The sequence below is a fragment of the Canis lupus genome, chromosome X (assembly GCF_048164855.1).
Source record: "Canis lupus baileyi chromosome X, mCanLup2.hap1, whole genome shotgun sequence".
In the NCBI taxonomy this organism is placed as follows: Eukaryota; Metazoa; Chordata; class Mammalia; order Carnivora; family Canidae; genus Canis; species Canis lupus.
Window position 1 is genome coordinate 18,707,748 of NC_132876.1, and position 21,873 is coordinate 18,729,620.

Genomic DNA, 21,873 nt, shown 5'->3' on the forward strand with positions numbered 1-21,873 from the left:
ACTAAGGTCATGGCCAAGGGCAAAGGACAATAGCAAGGTTGAGCGAGTGGGAGAGTTTATATATGTTGAATAACAGGGGACCAGTCTTTCTGGAATAGAGATTTCTTTGAAGGGGGTCAGGGGAACATTTGGTTGAAAAAGAAAGTTGGAGACAGATGGTGGTAGCAGTGTCAGGTTGGAGGTGAGTGGCCAGATGAAAAGGACATCAGGAGAGTCTTCTCTTCACTCTCACCTCAGCTCTAGCTTAGGTGCTCTCCTCTAGGCTCCCAGAGTTCCCGGGCCCTGGCATTGCACCTTTAAAACCTTCCTGTATTTCTCTGCTTCCTTGTCCCTCTTCCCTTTGAACTGTTTTTCTTGTGGGAAGAGCTTGTGTCTGATTGATGTGCATATCCCTGGCACCTAACAAAGGGCTTATCCCATAGTGTTTGGCACTCAGGAAATGTTTACTGGGATGAGATGGAATGGGATGGGATGGGAGGGGATATGATATAAGGATACATCTCTGGAAGAGCCATCTTGAAAAGGGAGCAGGGAGAGGAGACCAGTTAGAAAGATGGTGCCCTAGTATGGACATGAGGAAATATGGCACTGACTCCAAGTAGCAGCAATGGTGACAGAGAAGAAGAGAGGATGTCAGATGCATTTTGAAGGTAGAATGGACAGGACTTGGGAACCTTACTGAAGAGCAACCTGAGGAAATAAAACAAAATGGCTGTCGCACTGGAGTAGGTAGCCCACGAGGTAGTATGATAGGTCCCGAACACTCCAGTAGGATTAACCAGCCCCTGCTTCCACTTTGTGAGCAATTGGTCACAGACCCAGCAGTCTATGGGGACCCTAGTCCTTCTGTTCTTTTCACATATGTGGAGTCCCCAGGGAGCTCTTGCTGACCAGTAGGACGGGACTCTAGAGCTATGAACTAGCGTTTGGCTGTCCTAATCCTCTGGTCTCGGCTCAGCTCCCACCACCTGGAGGTGTCAAACAAAGCAGTGCCAAACAAAGATGTGAGAGTCTCCTTTTCCTAGCCATGCCTGTTTCGTTCCACCTCGGTCTCTCTGCAGCTCAGGAAGGGAGGGGCAAGAGCAAACCATGGAACTTTTCAAAATCCCGTTTTCCAAAAGCTAAATCAGATTCCTTCTGTGTCTCCTGCACAGACTGCATTAGTCTGGGTAATGTAAACACTGTGAGGCCACAGCTGTCTGCCAGCTGCGATGCTGAAGCCCATTTCGGGGGGCATGAAAAAACCTGTCTGTAACTATCACAGACGAGAAGTGTTAGCTAATGAATGGTCCCTGCTGAGTCCAGAGCCCAGCTGAGTTATTTCAGTCTTGGGCCTTAGCAGAGATTTTTATTGGGTAACAAATCTCAAATGCTTCAGTCACCCTCTAGACCCCAGATTGGAGCTGGTCCCTCAATCCCCCCAAAACTAATTCACTCCAGGGACATTCCTGGTTGCAGCTCAAGAATCTCAGCATTTGGAGTGTTGGGTGATTGCTCAAGGAGGGGATGGCAGAGGCTTAAATGATCACATGAGCCCTCCTAGGCTCCCTGGGGTAGTGTGGACAGTGGTGTTTTCCAAGAGCAGGACTGTCAATGGCTTTCATCAGGGCCAATCAGCTTTGAGTGGCCTGACTGAGGAACAGTTGGCTTTGAGTTGGGCGCCACTGTTTCTGCTGGGCCTCAGCCTAATCCTCTGGTTCAGGCTGGCACTTTTCCTACTGTTCTTACTCCTCTAGCATGGGCTCAGGTCAGGGGAAAGACCACAGGACCAACATAACACCAGCTCAAAGGAGATGAGGGCTAGGGCCCAGCCATTTGGGAGACATTGGCCTAGAGTGTGAACACCTCATAGCCGTACCCTCTAGCCTTTGTGGGGTAGAAGCAGGTACCTGATTATCAGCCCCTGTATATGTGCACTGTCTCAGAGCTGTCTGTGAATTAGAGACACACAAAAGAGAAGAAAATGCAAAACCCAAACCAATGACTTTTTTATTGTAAAATATAAACAGCACAAAACTTACTGCTTTAACTGTTTAAAAGCATGCAGTTCAGGGCCATTTAGTGTATTTACAATGTTGTGCAATCATCACTTCTGTCTAGTTATGGAACATTTCATCACCCCAAAGGAGACCCCATACCCATTAAGCAGTGACTCCCCATCCCACTCACCCCCTAGTTCCTGGCAACCACTAGTCTGCTTTCTGCCTCTATGGATTTGACCATTCTGGATGTTTTACTTAAGTGCACACAGGGCACCTGAGTGGCTCAGTTAAGCATCCAACTCTTGATTTCGACTCAGGTCACGATGTCAGGGTCGTGGGATCGAGCCCCGCATCTGGCTCTGCACTCAGAGGAGAGTCTGCTTGGGATTTTCCCTCTCCCTCTGCCTCGCCACCTACTCTCTCTCTCTCCCTCTCTCTCAAATAAATAAATCAATCTCAACTGGCCTCATATAATATGTGGCCTCTTGTATCAAGTCAGCATTTTTCTGAGTACCTACAATGTGCTAGCCACTGTAATAGGCTTGAGGGTCCAGCCCCAGATGCATACAATGTGCTATGTGTTCTGGTACAGTTAGCTCACCCAAGACACATGCTGGGTGATTTATTTGCACCATCCTGTTGAAGCCACACAATACCTCTCAGAAGTATAAGAATAATGTCTCCATTTTATTTTTTTCAGATTTTATTTATTTATTCATGAGAGACACACACAGAGAGAGAGGCAGAGACACAGGCAGAGGGAGAAGCAAGCTCCCTGCTGGGAGCTTGATGCAAGATTTGATCCCAGGACCCCAGAATCACAACCTGAGCCAAAGGCAGACGCTCAACCACTGAGCCATCCAGGTACCCCAATGTCTCCACTTTAAAGGCAAATAGTCTGAGGCTCAGAGAAATTGAGTAACTTAGCCAAGGATACACTAGCAGTTTAGATTCCAACTTAAGTCCTTCTGTTATTTATCATGTATTTAGCCCAACTTAGAGCCAGTCTGCTTACTTAGGGCCAGCATACTGCCTTCATGGTATGTGCTGCCTGCCCTGTCTTGCCTGCCCTTAAATCCCCGCTGTGACAGACCCCATCGGCAGGGAAATAATCTCATGAGGCCCTTGTTAAAATACCCAGGTGCTGCCAGGGATGGGAGCCTGGCATGAGCGCCCCTAGTGTTCACATGCCCTCAGGCACACCCACAGTTCTTAGTTCCCAGAGCACTGAATATAACCCCACCCCTTTCTCTCCCACTCATGACAGCATATGGGAATGTTAGAGTTATTTATAGAGAAATCCTTGAATCTGCTTGAGTTTATTTTTTTTTAAGTAAATCATACACAAGCTTTGGTATTTGATTATCAGAAACAGAGAGTAACTGATTGTCAGACACCAGAGTGTACTGACATCAAAGATGAGAGCCTCTGGTCCAAAGACATCCTCCTTCCTGGCCCATCTGGAGTCCTCGGCGAGAGAGAACTCAGCTCAGTGGGTTCCCGTTTGCAGGTGAATTCCTGGATCAGTCAAGATCCCCCTGGGAACTTGCTTGTTTCAAACAAAGGTCTGGAATGGCCTTCATGAGGCAACCTCAAAGTCTGGGTACCTGATGTCTGGACTTTTGAACAGTGATTCTGGCTGCATTTGACGGGGACTATCATGTCCCAACCACGTGTGCAAGCAACAGCCAGGGCTTGACCCAAGTTCTGCAGTGAAAGTCAGAGAAAATGAAAAGGAAAATGGGAGTTGTTCCACTGTTTTATAGACTCCAGGATGTATGTTTAAAAGATCCACAAATGGGAGTGGCACCCCGGAAAGTTCAATGGAACTGAAAGAGACAAATATTGATACTCAACAGTCAGCTTCTACAATAATAATAGCACTGCCTGAATTCAAATAAGCAGAACAGATGTTCCTCATGTGTTATGAGTTGAAAATCATTCCTTCATGTGGAATCAGTTAAAATCAAGCTTGAGACTTAGTGTATGTTTAATATAAAAACTCTCAATAAAGAGACGTTGGAGGCAAAATCCAAGTGAGGGCAAGCTATAATCATCTGTGCAAATAATCAACTATTCAGCATTTGCCTGGAAGACATCCAGGATGTAAATGTGTGATGATGGCCATCACCGAGAATGGAGGTGGTAATGAGAGAAATGTTCTTCGCCATCAAATCTGACCAGAGCTCAGCATGTATGGTTTTTCTCAGCGTTAAGTGGGGCTTGGAGCTCACTGCTAAGGTGAGCCCTGGGAGAAAAAAAAGAAATAACAATTCTTTTGACATAGAATATACATCAGAAAATTTTTCAGGAGATGGGCTCTTAGAAATGCATGAAACAGTCCCACAGAATAATTAATTTCAATTTGAACCAACTCAGCTCATACACTAGGATGGGTGTGATAAGAGAACTTTGCCATAGTCTCTTCCTTCAGGACCCATCCCAACCAGACAAGAACCTAGCATCAGAGCTGTAAGACACACTAGGAACTATGCTCCAATACTCTTATTTCACTGATGAAGAGACAAGCACAGGAATCCCTTTGACATACCTGGGGTCACACACCAAAGCTGTCCACAGGCAAAGCTGAGACAGCAGCCTTGCCTTTCATGAGTCCACCCTGGGAGCCCATTCAATGAAGCAGGCAGAAATCAAAATGGGACATAAAGACATCATTTCTCTTTCACAATAATGGTATAAAATGAGGATCTTACAAGGGAAAAAAAAACAGAACTGGCATGCCCTTTCATTCCACAGCATGAGCTAACAGCCCTTTTTGTTTTAAAGAATTAGTGGAGTAAAATAGTCACCTGATCCCAAAGAAAAGAGACACGGAACAGGCAACCACAAAGAAACTCTTAATAAAGCCAGGAAAGGACCAAAGTCTTTGGGATGCTACCCTACAAGGCCAGGCAGGAAAGATTAGTGAAAAATAGTTGGGGAAGATGAAGGCATAGAGGGGTGTCATATGATTAAAGTCTGTAGAAAAACTCCTGGAGGCCATGGATCCAAGGGACGTGGACACGTCCTCCAGATTTGGGGGTACAAGAGAGGGGCAGACTTTGGAGTGCATATCGGAGGAAATAGACAAAAGGTGGCCTTGCCATATGCAGTAGGTTACTGAAGCAAGAAGGAAACATGTGAAACTTCTTCTTCCAAAAGGTGTTATGAAGTTACAAAGTATTTCTCAAAGAACTTCAAATGAACCAATTTCTGGTTTAATAATAAAAATAACAACAGTAATGATGAGTCCCATTTATTGAGCCCTTACTATGTGCCAGCCACCATGCCAAGCTCTTTACATGGTCATTTCATCTGAAAACTACCCTGTGACTATTTTACAGATGGAGAAACTGAGGCTTAGAGTGGTTAAGTCAAACAGCTAATCAGCAGTGGAAGCTACCCTCCCATTAGATTTCCCTTAATCCCAGAACAAGGAAACACTCCACCATCCTGCCTCCCATCTTTGTGAGAGCTCAGTTGCTTGAGACTCTGCCTCTGGCAGTAAAGAGATCTGGAAAAAGTGATGTTTTTGAATGTTAATTCCAGTTGATGGGAAAGACAAACTGGAAAGAGAGACCCTGGGACCAGGAAAACAGGAGACTGAACCAGCGGGAGGAAATGAAAAGGCAGGATTTTGTGAAATTTCTGGAAGGAGGAACTGACAGGTTCTGAAGACACAGGATCCTCCTGTGCCAGACTTTGTTTTATTTCATTTAGAACATCATGGAGATCTTTCCATGACAGTACATAGAGACCCATCTTACCATTCTCTGTGCTTAGGGTTCCATTCTGTGGGAGCACTGCTATTATAAATGCTATTTCAGTGAACACTCTGGAGCAAGAAGTCCTTGCGTCTTGGCACATATACAGTATCAATTCCAAGTAGTGAACCTTCTAGGCTGAAAGAAACATATTTTAAGTCTTGGTAGATTTTTTGGAGAATTTCATAGTTGAGATGATTCATATTTTAAAACAGGGATGGGAAAAGCCTTCTTTGGTAGGGTTAGTGAAAAATATAGCAGATATAAATGGATTGGTTGCCATTCATAAGTGTAATAAGAAAGCACAGGGCCTTACATACCTTTCTAAACTGGACAAACATCAGTGCTGTTGCAGCTAATGACAGGAAGAAAGGGAACAGAAGGCATGGTAACCCTAAGGGAACCCTAAGGGAATGTTGACGATCTGGTAACTCGTTTTTTCATTACTTCAAGGAAGGAGACCTAAGCAGCTGGGTGGCTGTGGCTGTCATTGACTAGAGCAGACGGCCTTTCTCCAAAAACAGGACTGGCCCACTGAATGGAAGGCGATTTTCAGACATGATAGCAATGTGACGTTATTTGTAGTTTTGAGAAGGTTGGCTGTTATTTTTAGACAGGAGAGCCAAAGAACTCTTAAAATTAGCTCCCAAAGGGAAGAGACAGTAGACTTGAGTATTATTATTAAATATAATGGTCCAGTCCCAGAGCACCTGGGTGGCTCAGTGTTTGAGGGTCTGCCTTTGGCTCAGGTCATGATCCTGAGGTCCTGGGATTGAGTCCCAGATTAGGCTCCCAGCAGGGAGCCTGCTTCTCCCTCTGCCTGTGTCTCTGCCTCTCTTTGTGTGTCTCTCACAAATAAGTATATAAAATATTTTTTTAAATAATGGTCCTGTCCCCACAAAATGACATTTCACTATGCTGCTAAGAGAGTCAGTTCTGAGTGGCATATTCCCGGCACTAACTGCCTCTGGCAGAAAAGCTGCCTGGTCCCAGTGCCCAGATCCTGGGCATCGTGAACCACGTAAGAAGTAGGAAGTGGATTGGAATGGGGGAAGGATGTGGCTGAGAACTAGCTCTCTCTCCCAGATAGACAAGTGGCAACAAATGCAGGGAGTTTTTAGGAAGAAACCTGTGCAAGGAGATAATGAGCCTATTTTTAAGATTTTCACAGACTGGATCAGTAAGCAGAATACTACCAGGTTTCTTCATTCACTCAACAAATGTTTATTGAGCATTTACTATGTGCCAGGCACTAGGATTGGCATCAGGAGTCCAGTGTTGAACAAAACAAAAGTGGCCCCTGCCCTCATGAAGCTTAGTATATCACAGGAGAGATGAGTACTAAGCAAACACATAGATGAATACATAGCTGCAGATAGTAATGCGTACTTTAAGCAGAAAAAAAGAAATAGGTTCTGTGATAAAGAATATACCAGTAGGGCTTGGCTGAGGAGTCAGGAGGGCCTCACCGAGATAGCCTGACATTTAAAGTGAGTCAGGCATGAAGAGAGGGGGACAGGTGCTTAAAAAGCCAGGACGAGGGATGCCTGGGTGGCTCAGTGGTTGAGCATCTGCCTTCAGCTCAGGGTGTGATCCTAGAGTCCTGGGATTGAGTCCTACATCAGGCTCCCTACATGGAGCCTGCTTCCCCCTCTGCCTGTCTCTGCCTCTCTCTATATATCTCTCGTGAATAAATAAATAAAGTATTTTTTAAAAAGCTGGGAGGAGAGCCTTTAAAGGCTGAGGGAAATGTGTGTGAAAGAACTTTGGGGAATCACTCTCAGAGTTGCTGGTCAGGCTCTAGAGACCCAGCTGGACAAATTGCCTCATGAATGTCCACAGGAACAGCTTGCATATGGGTCTGGCCAGTTCCACAGAGTGAGCTTCCATAGTATCCCCAGGCCCCGGAGCCTCAGAGCACCAGAGTCCCTGTGATTTCCACTTCTGCTCCACACTTGCCATCAGCAGGGCCAGCCTGCCTGCTGGACACCCGGGCCTCGCCTCGGTTAGGGTTTACGACTGAAGCAGCCCTAGCCTTCAGGAGAAGAACAAGCAGCAACAGAGGCCGAGAGCAGGAAGCAGAGCCAAGGAAGCAGGCCCTGCCAACAACTTCCGTGCCTTCTCTCTCTGTCTGCATGGCTGCCCAGGGAGCCCCCGGTGACTGTTTATGGTGATCTGTTTGTTTCACAACTGACAAAGAAGGAGGGAGCCCTTTCTGACATTTTTGCCCAGAGGCCCCAGATTTTTCAGTATGAAACTGCCAAATACGCAACTTTGGGGTGGATATTTGGCTGAATCACTTTGAAGGGCCTGTCAGTGCCTAAAATGGAAATTGTTAGAAAGCAGAGGCGGTCGGTTGCCAGCAACCATGAAATGGTAATGACCAAATCATTTATTTTTGCAACGAAATGTCATCCCCTAACACTACAAAGGCAGGGTTTTTTTTTTTTTTCTAGCTTGAAAGTCCTGACTACCTATTAAAAAAAAACCAACCTTCCAAAGTGGTTCTGTGTGCCACACACGTGTGCATACACGCCCTATCGTGCTCCCACCCTCCATCTTCCCGCCCAACCAAGCCTCTTCCATGTTCCTGGAGGCCAGCTGCAAGCTGGGATGAATTAAGACGTTGGCTGATTGTGAAAGGTAATCAGGCTTTAGCCACCCTATAAAATGAAGGGGAGTTCATTCGCTTATTTATAAGATAGTGTGTGGCCGACTTCACCCACATGGCAAAGTCTGTAGGCAGCAACAGACTCTACCCAACAATGTGATGTGGGTCTTTTTTTTTTTAAGATTTTCTTTATTTATTCATGAGAGACCCACAAAGAGAGGCAGAGACATAGGCAGAGGGAGAAGCAGGCTCCTCACAGGGAGCCCAATGAGGGATTCGAGCCCAGGACCCCGGGATCATGGCCTGAGCCAAAGGCAGACATTCAACCACTGAGCCACCTAGCACCCCATGTGTCTGTTCAAGTCTAGCTGGAGGAGACATGACCCTCCTCCATAGAAACCCTAAGGTTTCTATCTGCTCAGTAGCAGGCAAATCAGGCAAAAGCTCTAATTCTATATCTTTTTATTTTTAAACCCTGGTACTTTGTTCTTAGTTTAGGAGGAAGAGGCTGGAAAATACATTGTGGATTCACACTGGGGAATGAAAGAGGATCTGCTGTTTCTTTGAAAACAGCCATTAAGACCCTGTTCCCTAGGGCCAATTCCTGGCAGCTTGCCCCGCTGACAAAGCCCCAAGTCCTTCTTTACATTTTTCCATATTGACTCTCCTGTGAGGATCAGTAAAAACGTATACTACCATAAGATTCATTTTAAAAGAATACTTTACAAGCCTTCTGGCTTGAAAATATTTCAATGGTATCTGCACATTCAGAACTGAGAAGCAAGGTGGTTCCACTTGGCTCTCACAGGAGTAAGGTTTGAGAGGTATCTTGGGATTGTGGTCATTAGTCCTCAAGGTTTTGACCAGCTTCTTTCTCAACAGAAGTGGTTTTCCCCCCAGAGCCCCTTGTGATTGTTGGTGTGGGATCCATTTCGTAAACAGGTCTGGTGTGAGGTTATGGGGACGTTACCATCTAGCTGTGAGCCTTGGTCATATGAATGCGGCAGCCCCTTGGCATCTCACTGCATTAGAGCCTGTTCTTATGAAACCCCTGTCCTTCGAGGGGTTATGGCTCTGGTGTTGGGGGGGATACCTTCCTTCCTATTTCCTCATATGGTGGGCTCAAGGGAGAATTATAAATTAGGTCAACTCTGTCATTTCTGGCCCTTTCCCCAACTTTTAATAACTCACTGATGCTCAGTCCACAGGCATCTGATCCCCTTCTCTCAACTTCAGTCTCTCCATCTGTAACAGGAAAGACTTTGAATTTGCTGCAAGTTCTCCCCAAACTCTGACACTTGGCAAATCTAATGGATTTACCAGCTCAGAGGAATGGGGTCACTTTCCAATGCTTGCTTTCTTTTGAGGAAACCCATCTTCTAGGATGATCTTTCCCTATGTTGTCCTCATAAGAGGAAAACATGACTCATTTCAGGTGATGGAGAGTCAACACTTGGCAGCTCTGCATGGAGAAGCCTTTTTCCCTGTAGAAGGGGCACAGAGTGCCACGGAAACCAGGCCAGGCACCTACACCTGGCCAGGGATGCAGGCACATGAGGCAGGTGGAGTGGGCAGTCTTTACAGGGGCCAGCATCATCTGTACCATCTCAGTCCTCCCAGGAAGCTGGCCCCACTTGGAAGTGTGATGGCTCAGAGCTGAGCCCTGGGTCAGAAGAGCAGCTGCCCTGCATACTAGTGGTTTAAGTTCATGAACCTCTATGTACCTCAGTTTCCTAATCTGTAAAATAGGAATAAGAACTCTACTGTTGTGAGGATTAAATGAGATCAAATGAGCATGTAAATTGCTTAGAACGATGTCCAGCATGTACAGAATAAATGTCCAGTAAATGGTAACTGTCTTCATCATAGGGTACCAGATATGTATCCAGGAGTGGAGAGGGTCACATTATAAAAGGTTCTTCTCTCTCATGTGCCTGAGGACAAATCCTCTGAGGTGTCTGATCTGGAATAAGTGCCTTCTTCCTTTCTGCAGAACCAACTGTCCAGCAGATAGCCAGTCTATCCCAGCCTAGGGTCACAAGTCAGTGATAACAACCAGTAGGGTGGCAAATGATCTGAGGAGAGGGAAGTGTGGTCATTGAAAAGTAAGCAATTGCTTTCCTTGCCTGCAGAGGATTTATCAGAACTCAGAACTGAAGGCTTTCAGAGTTGACAAAGGATCTTTTAGAAAAGAATGTTCCCTAGGGGTTCTCCATGCCTGCAGAGGTTCAAATGAGAGAAATCAGAGTGTGGTTAGACCCAGGGAAGACATGTGCATGTGGACATTTACCCACAGATGAATAAAATGATGGGCCAGGCTCCCAAAACAGGTCATGTAGTGTCTTCCCCTGGTAATTTCGGAAAAGAATGGCTGGTCATTGGTCCTAGATTGTCTCATAGACTGTTAGAGCAGGAAGAACCCTTGCAGGTCTCTTACTCAAGCCTTGATTTTAAGCCTGAGAATGCTAAGACCCAGAGAGAGGGGACAGTCGCCCTATGGCCGTAAGGCTAATTATTGGCAGGACCAGGATTTAAGTTGTAAGCCAACAGATCATGCCACTGTATCGTACTGGTCTTTTTAGGTACTCAAACTATTGTCCTTTCTAGTTCTGGAATGCTCTGTCATAGCAACATACTAAAAAGTAATTGAGGCCCACCCAGGGGACCTTGTAGGTACTGAGCAGCACCTCGCTTGCAGCTCCTCCAATGTAGCCAACCCAATTTTGGAGCTCTGGCTGTCAGAGCGTTTCAGCCAAGGCTCCTCACTCAACTAACTGGTCTTCTAAGCTTACCATTTGAAAGCAGCTGTGGTTAAAGCAGAGCTTGCTGACTCAGCCCATAGAGTAAGGATGACTAAACACAAGAATTTCCTGTTGGGGGGGGTGGTGGAAAATATCTTTCAAATGCATTTGTTTCAGGGAACCATTCTGATCAGTCAGGACCTGGCCCACCGTGGGCCCGTGAGGAAAAGCAGCAGGCTGTCCCCGCTCAGCACCAACACAGGATTTGCAGATGTTTCCTTTCTTTTTGCTAAACAACACTGTGGCTGTCTCGGCACCATTTTGGTCTGGCCCGCATTCACACAGAGCTTTATCTGCCAACTGGTACAGCCCAAAGCCAAGGGGAGCGGATGTCTCCCCTGACCGGAGGGGCCTTTCACATTCCCCTGCTCGGAGGCCTTCCCCCCAGGGGTGAATGGGGCTGATCTGCTTTATCTCAAGACAGCTTCAATTCTGAGCCCACCTTGAACTCGAAAGAGAGGTTCATTTATGCTGACTGATCAGAAAACAGTGTGGGCTGGCTTCCATCCTCAGGGTGCACTCTGGGGAGTTTGCAATCTGGAGTAAAGTCATCATTTTCAGGTCTAAATACCACACAGACATTGGACAACTTTAGGAAACGAACATTGACCTTCAGTTGGATTGCTCACCAGCTTAAGGCATTAATTCAGTGAAGCTAAAATTTGGATAAATATTTCAAGGCTCTTGGCTGGGAAGGAGTCTGCCTTGCTCAATTAGAAAGTTGGAGACACCTGGTGCATTTTGGGGGCGACACATTTTTACAACTTGCAAATTAGAAAGGGGGGCGGGGAAAGAGGGAGAGTGAAATCATCGGCCATCTTCTCAAAGCAATACACAACTCCAACAGTTCCGACATAGAGGAGTCCATAGAGGGGTTGAGTCCGAGGGGCTGCCTCATCCCCTCTCTCCTCTCTCCATCCCCAGCCGCGCATTCACAAGGAGGAAACAGAACCGACTGCCTTGGAGGTCTCAAAGAGGGTCAAGGATATATTTTTCGTAAGTGAATAACAATTTCTTATTCCAATGGGGGGGATGTTCTGGGATAGGCAATGTGGGGTCATGGAAAGGCATCTGGGTCTTGGAGGGGGGAAAGTAGGAGAGAGAGAGAGAGCCCCAATTCCTTGCCACCTGGCAGTGTGAGCTTGGAAATGTTATTTTACTTTTTTCCAAGCCTGTTTCAGATCCTGTAAACACTTAAGGTACATAAAGTGCCTGGGAATAATATGGCCTCAATAAATGTTTTCTAAATTTCTGAATTTCTAATGGTTATGGATCCTTACGTTTGTCCAACACATGACAGTGCATACAATATTTCTGTGTTCACTCTCTTTTTCGAATCTGGCAAGATGCATATGATGTAAGTGGGGTAAGGATTGTTACCTGTCTGATAGAGGGAAGTGAGGCTCAGGGAGGTAAGGAGGCTATACCTGCAGGAACAAGGGCTCCAGGTCCACCATTCCTTCAGACATTCTACACAACGTCTCATTTTCAAGTGTAAAGGTTTTTAAAGGATAAAATGCTATAGGATCAATGCATCAGATCTGTGCCTTGCAACTAAGTGCCACTTGTATGAGGGCTCACACACTGGTCTTGGAATGACTTGGGTTGGGATTATCTAATATTTTTGTAAAAGAACAATAGGACCTCAGGTTAGTGAGGAATAACACTTGGTATTTGGAATAACATGGGCCAGAGTTGAGAAGGTCAATTATAGACTCAGGCGAGTGAGCGAATATATACTTAGTCCACCCCCATTGGGTACCTGGCCTCTCATTGGAGCTATTAAATGCTTAACAGGAGTGGACTTGTGGTGTGAATGTTCTTTGGCTTTCCATAGGTCTTAGAACCCTTGACTCATGGTGCTGAGTGGGGCTGTTATAGGTCAGATAGTCCAGTCGCCATCTAGCAAAGCCACTCCTGTCCACTGAGTGGCTATCCACCCTCCAGTGACCAAAAAAACTTCTTACAAGCTCTATGTGTCATTTCTAGTTCTGTGCCCTGCCCAGTACTGATGATGATCATCTGCGCCATGATCGTTTCTGACTGCATGGCGCTCTAGGGAAACCCAGAGATGCTCATTGCAAATGCAGCTTATGCAGGCAAGTAGGCATGCTCCTGAAAGTTACATGAAAACAAAATTTCCGTAGAGCAAATCCTGGTTTTTGCATCCAAGGCTGTTGCCTAATTTATCACTTTTTAAAACATAGGATTAGATTTGCTTAAGCAGCAATTTTTTTAAAACCTAGGGTCCGTAATTCTTGGATGAAATATAGGAAGCTCTATGGATTTTTCTGAAACTACACAAAATTGCATGTTTGCATTTATACACAGTTTTCTAGGAAGAGAGTTCATAGCTGCCCTTGGATTCTCAAAGGGGTCTATCCCCCAAAAGGTTAAGAACTGTTGGCCTAGAGGAAGGTGGAACTGTGATCGTGTTCATGAACGTCATAGTTTGCAGCCCCAACCTCAGGTTTCTAGGACGGTAGCTTTGGTTTGTTGTCTTCCCTCCCGCTGCCTCAGAAGGATGGGTAGGATGGGTACCCATGGGGCATGCTGCCAAGTTTCAATCATCCCCTGCCCTATTTGCAGATTGGCGGCCACACTAAGAGTTTGAGTGGGGATTGTTGGCTGTACGGCTTGAACTTTGGAGGCAAACAGCTCAGTGATTTGGGGCATGTCGCTTCATCTCTCTGAGCCAGTTTCCTCATCTAATAGGTGGGGAAAATCGCCAAGGTTGTTGTGAGGATTCTAAGCATGGTGATGGCTGTAACGTGCTTGACACATAGTAAGTGCTTGATAAATAAAAACGTCAACAGTATCTCTACCAGGTGGACAAGTCCTTAAGAAGACCTAAAGCAAGGCACCTGGGTGGCTCAGTCGGTTGAGCATCTGCCTTTGCTCAGATCATGCTCCCGGAGTCCTGGGATGGAGCCCCACATCAGGCTCCCTGCCATACATGCTTCTACCTCTGCCCTCTGTCCCCACTCACGTGCTCTCTCTCTGTCAAATAAATAAATAAAATACTTTTTAAAAAAAATACCTAAAGCTCTTTTCTGGCTGCATGGACAGCTCCTTCTGGGGGCCACATTGCTGCCCAGAGCCATACTCAGTGGCCCATTTGTGGGCATAGGAACAAAAACAATTGCACCTTTGCCGTTTGGCCAAACACTGGCTTTGGTCTTTTTAATGCTCATTCTTTGCTAAACACTGTTGAGGGTCCCTGAAACCATGTTTGGTTATTGAACCCAGAAATTCTAGGTAGGGGTTCAGGCTGTGTCTATAGGAGGCCAGAACAACCGGTGGGGTTAAATCAGCTCCAGACCCTCAGTCTGTGCTTTGTCTGGGCAGCAATAATATTGTCTAAAGGGCTTTTTCAACCCTGCTCCTATCTGTCTCAGAACAACCAGTGGAGGTCAGCAGGGCAGGTGTCAGAAAAGCCACTTATTGGTGGCAATCACGTAAGCAAGTCTGGGGGTTTTGAGTACTTGGTGAAGATGTGATGTTTTGCAAAAAGGAAAAGAAGCAAAATGAGAGTGTTAGCAAGAAATGTTAGTACTGAGTATCAGTTTTTGAGTTTTGGGTTTATTGGGAACAAATGAACATAGCGCAGAGCTAGGCACATGGCTTCTAGAGTCAGATCAGGCTATGGCCAGTTCCACAGGAGGGGAACTCATGAAACAGTCTAACATGTCACTGGATGGTTTGGTATGGTCAAGGGCTGTAAGGCCTCAGAGGAGAGAAAATGTAAGTCAGAAAGCTTCTGAAAGGCAGGCCTTGGGTTTAGGGAACCAGAGGAAAGAAAGAAAGGGTCGTAGGCAGATGAGCAAGAGCAGAGAGGCTGGACGGAGTGTGTGCCAGGGGCTAGAGGCACTTACACAGTAGCTAACCAGGGGGATGTTCAGGAAAGTAGCAGGAATTTTGGTTGGCATGGACCTGATATGGTAGGCAGTGAGGAGCAGCTCATAGTGGCAACAGAAGGGAATTAAAGGGGATGAAGTCAGAGAGTCCAGCTGGGAGCCACAAATAAAAATCCAGGCTTAAATGGGCAGAATGGTCTGGCCTAGCATGAGGCCATGGGAACAGCGAGTGGGAGCTTGCTGGTCTCTGGAGCCTCTGCCTAGAGTATCACCAAGAGTCTTCTCTCTGCAAGGAGCAAATTGATTTTGTGTCTTTATTTTTGTTTCTTTTCATTTTCATTCCAGTATGGTTAGCATAAAGTGTACTATGAGTTTCAGGTATACAATATGGTGATGCAACACTTCCATACATTATTTGGTACTCCTTGTGATAAGTGTTCTCTTCACCCCCTTGACCTATTTCCGCCCCCCCTACACTCTGGCGACCACCATTTCTTCTCTAGAGTTAAGAGTCTGTTTTGTGCTCTCTCTCTCTTTTTCCCTTTCCTTGTCTTTTTTTTGTTGTTGTTGTTTCTTAAAATCCACATATGCTATTTGTCTTTCACTGACTGACTTATTTCACTTAACATAATACTCTCTAACTCTACTCATGTTGTTACAAATGGCAAGACTTCATTCTTTTTGATGGCTGAGTAGTATTCCATTATGTATATATACCACCTCTTCTTTATCCATTCTTTGGCTGATGGACACTTTGGCTGCTTCCATATCTTGGCTGTTGTAAATAAAGCTGCCATAAACATTGGGATACATGTATCCCTCTGAATTAGTGTTTTCATATTCTTTGGGTAAACACCCTGCAGTGCTATAGCTGGGCCATAGGGTAGTTCTATAACTTTCTGAGGAACCTCCATACTGTCTTCCACAGTGGCCACACCAGTGTTGTCTAGCATAAGGAATGTCTCTCTCATACAGGACCAATCAGGCAAAATAACTTGCAAAGGAGAAAAACCAAGAGGTGATTCTCCATGTTACAGAATAGTTCTTTACCAAAGGATGCACAGAAGGCTCTTTGACTTGAAAACTCCCTTAAGTTTAGAATGCCTTCAGATTAGAACAGTAGTTTTTTTTGAATTTAGAAAGAATGGTCAAAAATTATATGGAAAAATTTTGTTTAAATAGCTAAAAGGGGGTGGTGAGGAAACCAGTCACATGTCTCCAGTTGTCTTTCTTATGATCCATGGCACTGTATAAAACTTACAACTTCTGAAAATAATACTAAGCTGCAGTAATTTTAAAAATAATTTATAGGGGCGCCTGGGTGGCTCAGTCTGTTAAGCATATGACTTCTGCTCAGGTCATGATCCCAGGGTGCTGGAATAGAGCCCCTCATAGGGCTCCCTGCTCAGCAGAGAGGCTGCTTCTCTCTCTCTCTCTCTCCCTCTGCCTTCTCTCTCTCTCTCTCTCTCTCTCTCTCAGATAAATACATAAAATCTTTTCAAGAATAATAATAATTTACATATGAGATTTAGTGAGCAGTAATAATAATAGTCAACATGTATCAAGGTCTTGCATGTTACTAAACAATTTAAAGACAGTACCCTGTTTAATATTCACAATAGTCTCTTGAGATATATTTTGCTATTTTCCCCCATTTCACAGATAAGGAAAATGATGCTTTCAGAGGAGTTAACTAAAGCATACAATATCCCCCCAAAAAAACAAGAAAGAAAGAAAGTCCCCTAAGTTATGTGCAGGTGAGCACCCTGCCTCCCAGGCAGGCTTTGGGGGTGCAGCGTGATAAAACACCTCCATGGTCCTCCTCCTCAGCCTCTGCCTGGAGTTCTACTTGATGTAGCAGATCTTGGGAAGCTTTTCAGGTGGAAAAAACACCTCTCTCAGCCTGCACAGATTGGTCATGGACCTGGTCCAGCAGTGAACTGATTTTGTTGACATTTCAGCAGGAAAGGTACAGAGAGAGAGGGTGCGGTGGGCGGGGTGGGGGGGGACGGGACTCAGGATTCAGTTCCCTGGGTTGTCCTGATAATTTATTTCCTCCATTTGAACATTTTCCTTTAGGAAAGAAAACCCAATGACGTGAAGTAGTTCTTTGCTCTGGTTCAGGATGCCCCATGCAGGGTGATGAATGTGGAGATGCCTCTGAGCGATCACGTTAGCTAGGACTCTGAAGCACTACTTCTACCTGCTATGTGTCTGAGTGGCCCAAGCCTGGTTCAATCCCCTTATACCCTAGACTGGGCCCCCTCATCTATGGGGGATGGCCATGCACTTGATGGAGGTCACCGACAGAGGCTGGATTCAGCACTGGCTCAGCTGAGGGAAGGTTGCATACATTCGCGCTTGCTAGAAGAGGATCTTGTTTTCACATTTAAGGGAATATAAAAATGACTTTGTTGTGTTCAAATTGCCTTGCTGGATGAATAGAGCCCTGTGGCTTCGGGGCTTAGAAAGGATTGGGCAGAGATGACATATTTCCTTATGTACGTTTCCATATGGCTGTATTTCCATCCAGGTGCTAAGTCCGTAGCTTTTATCTCAGGAGTCCTGTGAAGTTGTTTGGGGTCCCCAGGCTAAAACTAAGATCCTGATATCATTGAAACTCTTTTGGACAAAAGCTAAGGGTAGGGAAATCCTGGTTAGTTGCCGTAAGCAGTTTGTAACGTATAGGAGATGAAACCTTTGGTTATTGTTTAGGACAAACTACAGTTAACTCTTGAACAACCTGTTCACCCCCTATACAGTCAAAAATTGGTGTATAACTTTTGACTCCCCCAAAATTTAACTACTAAGAGCCTGCTATTGACCAGAAGCCTTACCGATGACAAAAAGTCTATCAACAGACATTTTGTACACTGTATGTATTATATACTGTATTCTTATAACAAGGTATGCTCAGAGAAAAGAAGATGTTATTAAGAAAATCATAAGGAAAATACAGTTCCTGGACTGTACTGTATTTATCGAAAAAAAATCTGGGGATCCCTGGGTGGCGCAGCGGTTTAGCACCTGCCTTTGGCCCAGGGCGCGATCCTGGAGACCCGGGATCGAATCCCACGTCGGGCTCCCGGTGCATGGAGCCTGCTTCTCCCTCTGCCTGTGTCTCTGCCTCTCTCTCTCTCTCTGTGACTATCATAAATAAATAAAAATTTAAAAAAAATCTGCCCGTAAGTGGACCTGTGCAGTTCAAACCCATGCTGTTCAAGGCTCAGCTGTATTCCCATTTTAATGATGACAGCAGCTCCTATATATTGAGAACTTCCTATGTGCTTAGAACCATGCTAACCTCCTTATGTACATAATCTCACATAAGCTTCACAAATCCCCAAAATCAAGGTGCTGGTGTTATCCTCCAGGTAACGGAAGAGGAAAGTGATAGAGAGGTTAAGAGATTTGACCAAGGCCAGGTGGCTAGCAAGTGGAGAGCTGGGATTTAAACCCATCATGTTCATGACCATGAAAACCTTTCCCCCAGGAAACTGCTCAAAATTCATCTCCCTGCAAATTTCAAGCAAAGACTCTAATGAAACTAAAATGTAGTTCAAGAAGCAAAAGTAGGGGCACATGGGTGGCTCAGGAGGTTAAGTGTCTGCTTTCAGCTCAGGTCATGATCTTGGGGGTCCTGGGATTGATCCCGGCGTTGCATTGGGCTCCCTGCTCAGTGGGGAGCCTGTTTCTCCCTCCGCCTCTGCCCCTCTCATGCTCTCCTTCACTTTCTCTCAAATGATAAAATCTTTAAGAAGCGAAAGTGGCTTTGTGAGGAGGACGATTTATAAACTTGTGTATGTGGGAGGCGGGAATCATGTCTGCAGGTTAGTTTGCTAGGGGAGCAATTATATCTCAAATGGGGAGAGAACAAGGAAGCTAAGGGGATGACGTGGAGTCTGACAGCCAGTGCCTTCAGTGGAGCTCGAGCCCCGAGGGGGAGAGGGCCAAGGCCAGAGGCTTGTAGGCCTGGGAATCTGTAGCACCAGGGAGAATACTTCTGAGCCTGGCTGTTGCAGAGCTGGGCAGGGGGACACTCAGCTCTTCGTGCTGACCTTCGCTGCTCTTGTGATTGGTGTCTTTTGTTCATATTTTTCTGCTATTGTTGGCATCTAAGAAGGTTTTTGATTTTGTGTGTTCACTGTGTCTCTAACAACCATACTGAAATCTTGTTAATTCTTTTTTTTTTAAAGATTTCATTCACTTATCCATGAGAAACACACACACACACACACAGAGAGAGAGAGAGAGAGAGAGAGAGAGAGAGAGAGAGAGGCAGAGACACAGGCAGAGGGAGAAGCAGGCTCCATGCAGGGAGCCTGATGCGGGACTCGATCCAGGCCCCGGGATCACACCCTCGGCCGAAGACAGACACCCAACCACTGAGCCACCCAGGCATCCCAAATCTTGTTAATTCTGATATAAAATTAGAATTCACTCACATCTCTTGGGTTGTGTAGGTATGCAAACATATCATTAATGTGTATACACACACACACACATATCTTCTCCATTTTACAAATTAAAGAAACTGAGGTTCAGAGAGGGTTAGTAACTCCCCCTAGGTCACACAGCTAGTAAGTGACAGTGCACAGGTTAAACAATAGACCAGCCTTGAACCCTGAATTACTATACAATAATCTCTCTCTTATACCTATATTATTTTGTAAGGCAAGATGATGCTATACATATTCTTTGTAATCTCCTTCTTTCACTTAACAATACATTGCAACAACTTACCTATATGCCTAAATATTATTCAATAGCATTTTAATGGATGCATAAATACCTTTATCATAAGGGTAATAATTAACGTTTATTGAGTGCTTACAATGTGTCAGGCACCTGAACATGGACTATTTCATGTCAATAGTGTTTACATGACTCCAGAATTACTGGTAGTTGTGATCACATCGGTTCAAAAGCTCCAGCCTGCTACTCTCCTACTTGGTGGCACCTTCACCTGTCACCCCTAACCAGCTCTGGGGCTGTGGGATCTGCATGGATTGCTATGTCATGTAATGCAAGACATCCACATCAATAAGACATGGGAAAAAAGCAAGTAGCAGACATCTAGGCTGGGCAGAGGGCAGGCAAGGGTTGAAAGAGCAACCGTTGATGTTGGCAGGGCTCCCTGGGAGGGGGGAACCTAACATTACTAGTATAAATAAGGGACCGAGAGAAACTATTCTTCTCTAGATTCTTGGAAGATTTGAGCTGATACTACAACCCAAGGAAAGCTGTGTCAGAGAAGAGATTTTAGGGGCTGTGGGAGCAGGTACCATGGGTGGGTTGGAGGGAGAAGGTGTCATGAAGACATCAACATCCATATCTTGCCCAAGATGATCCTTTCCACTGATGCACAGTGACTGCTTAATGCATCCCAGCTGCTCTTTACTGAATTATGCCCGCCACCCCCCCAATTCCCATGTAGAAGCCCCAATCCTTCAGTGTGATGGTCCTTGGAGATGGGGCCTTTGTGAGGTAATTAGGTTGAGATGAGGTCATGTGGATGGGGCCCTCATGATGAGATTAGTGCCCTCATGAGAAGAGATGCCAGAGACCTTGCTCTCCTTCTCTCCCCACTGGCTTTATGCTTCAGCTAATTCCCTATATTCTGAAAATATGAGAGAAAAATGGTTTGTGCTCCTCAGATGGCTCTCAGGATAGCGTTAGAAAAATATATTTTATTCATTCTTTTAAAGAACTCCACAAATAATTATTGAGTGCCTATTAAGCACCAGGAACACTTCTTGACAGTGACCAAGGCAGAAACTATGCTTTACTTTCAGATAACAGGAGAAACCTGGGTACAATTCAGTGGCATGAACTCACTCAGTGACATGCAGCCCTCACCACTGTCTAGTTCCAGAACATTTTCATCACCTCTAAAGGAATTCTTCTACACATTAAATAGTCACTCTTCATTCTTCATTACCCCCAGCTGGATGTATCACTAATTTATTTCTGTCTCTGTGGATTTGCATATTCTGGAGATTTCATACAGCTGGAATTGTATAATATGTGTCCTTTGTGTATGGCTTCTCTCACTTAACAACACTGTGTTTTCAAGGTTCATCCTGTTGTAGCATGGGTTACTACTTTGTCCCTTTATGGATGAACTGTATTCCATGGTATGGATAGACCACACTTTGCTTATCTATTCATCAGTTGATGACATTGGGTTGTTTCCACCTTTTGGCTATTGTGAATGGTGCTGCTGTGAACATTGATGGACAAGTTTCTTTTTTTAAGATTTTATTATTTATTTATTTGAGGGAGAATGAGAGAGTGTGCATAGAGGGAGATGGAGAGGGAGAAGCAGACTCCTCACTGTGCAGGGAGCCCTACATGGGGCTCAGTCCCAGGGATAATGACCTGAACTGAAGGCAGACTTTTAACCAATGGAGCCACCCAGGCACCTCTGATAGACAACTTTTTGTTTGGACACAGAACTCAGTTCCCTGGGATATATACCTAGGAGTAGAGTCGTGGGTCATATGACATTCTTTGGGGAATCAGAGAATGGCACCACTTTTATTACTGAAGAGAAAAACCCAAGAACCAAAATAATCAGTTGAAGCTATATTTTTAAGCATTATAGGTAGTCTGACCGGATTAGCGATAAAATGGATCCTCCATTTTAGAATCAAAGTGAGTTGTTATTCAGTGCACACCCATCTCTACAGTTAGAAAAACTATGCAAACACCATTTTCTGCTGGCCCACTGAAGCATGAGCACAAACCTCTCCTTGGGACTGAAGCAGGACTGTTTGTCATAGCCCCCAGTAATCACTGAGACTGGCGATCCCCTCATCCATTTGTGAATACCTTGAGGATAAAGGCTTATCTGAG

The 21,873-nt window shown here is 45.2% G+C and overlaps 1 protein-coding gene across 2 annotated transcripts in view; it reads left to right on the forward strand.

The window, feature by feature from the left end:
* The window catches only part of PABIR2 (PABIR family member 2), a 215,053-nt gene that overhangs the window by 158,683 nt on the left and 34,497 nt on the right, over positions 1-21,873 (forward strand). The window contains exon 11 of one of the 2 annotated variants that reach the window (XM_072817346.1): positions 12,083-12,154. The exons of the other annotated variant lie outside the window; for it this stretch is intronic. Within the exon in view, the coding sequence (XP_072673447.1) occupies positions 12,083-12,154 (72 nt within the window). The remainder of the gene's footprint in view (positions 1-12,082; positions 12,155-21,873) is intronic. 2 annotated transcript variants of the gene reach the window in all.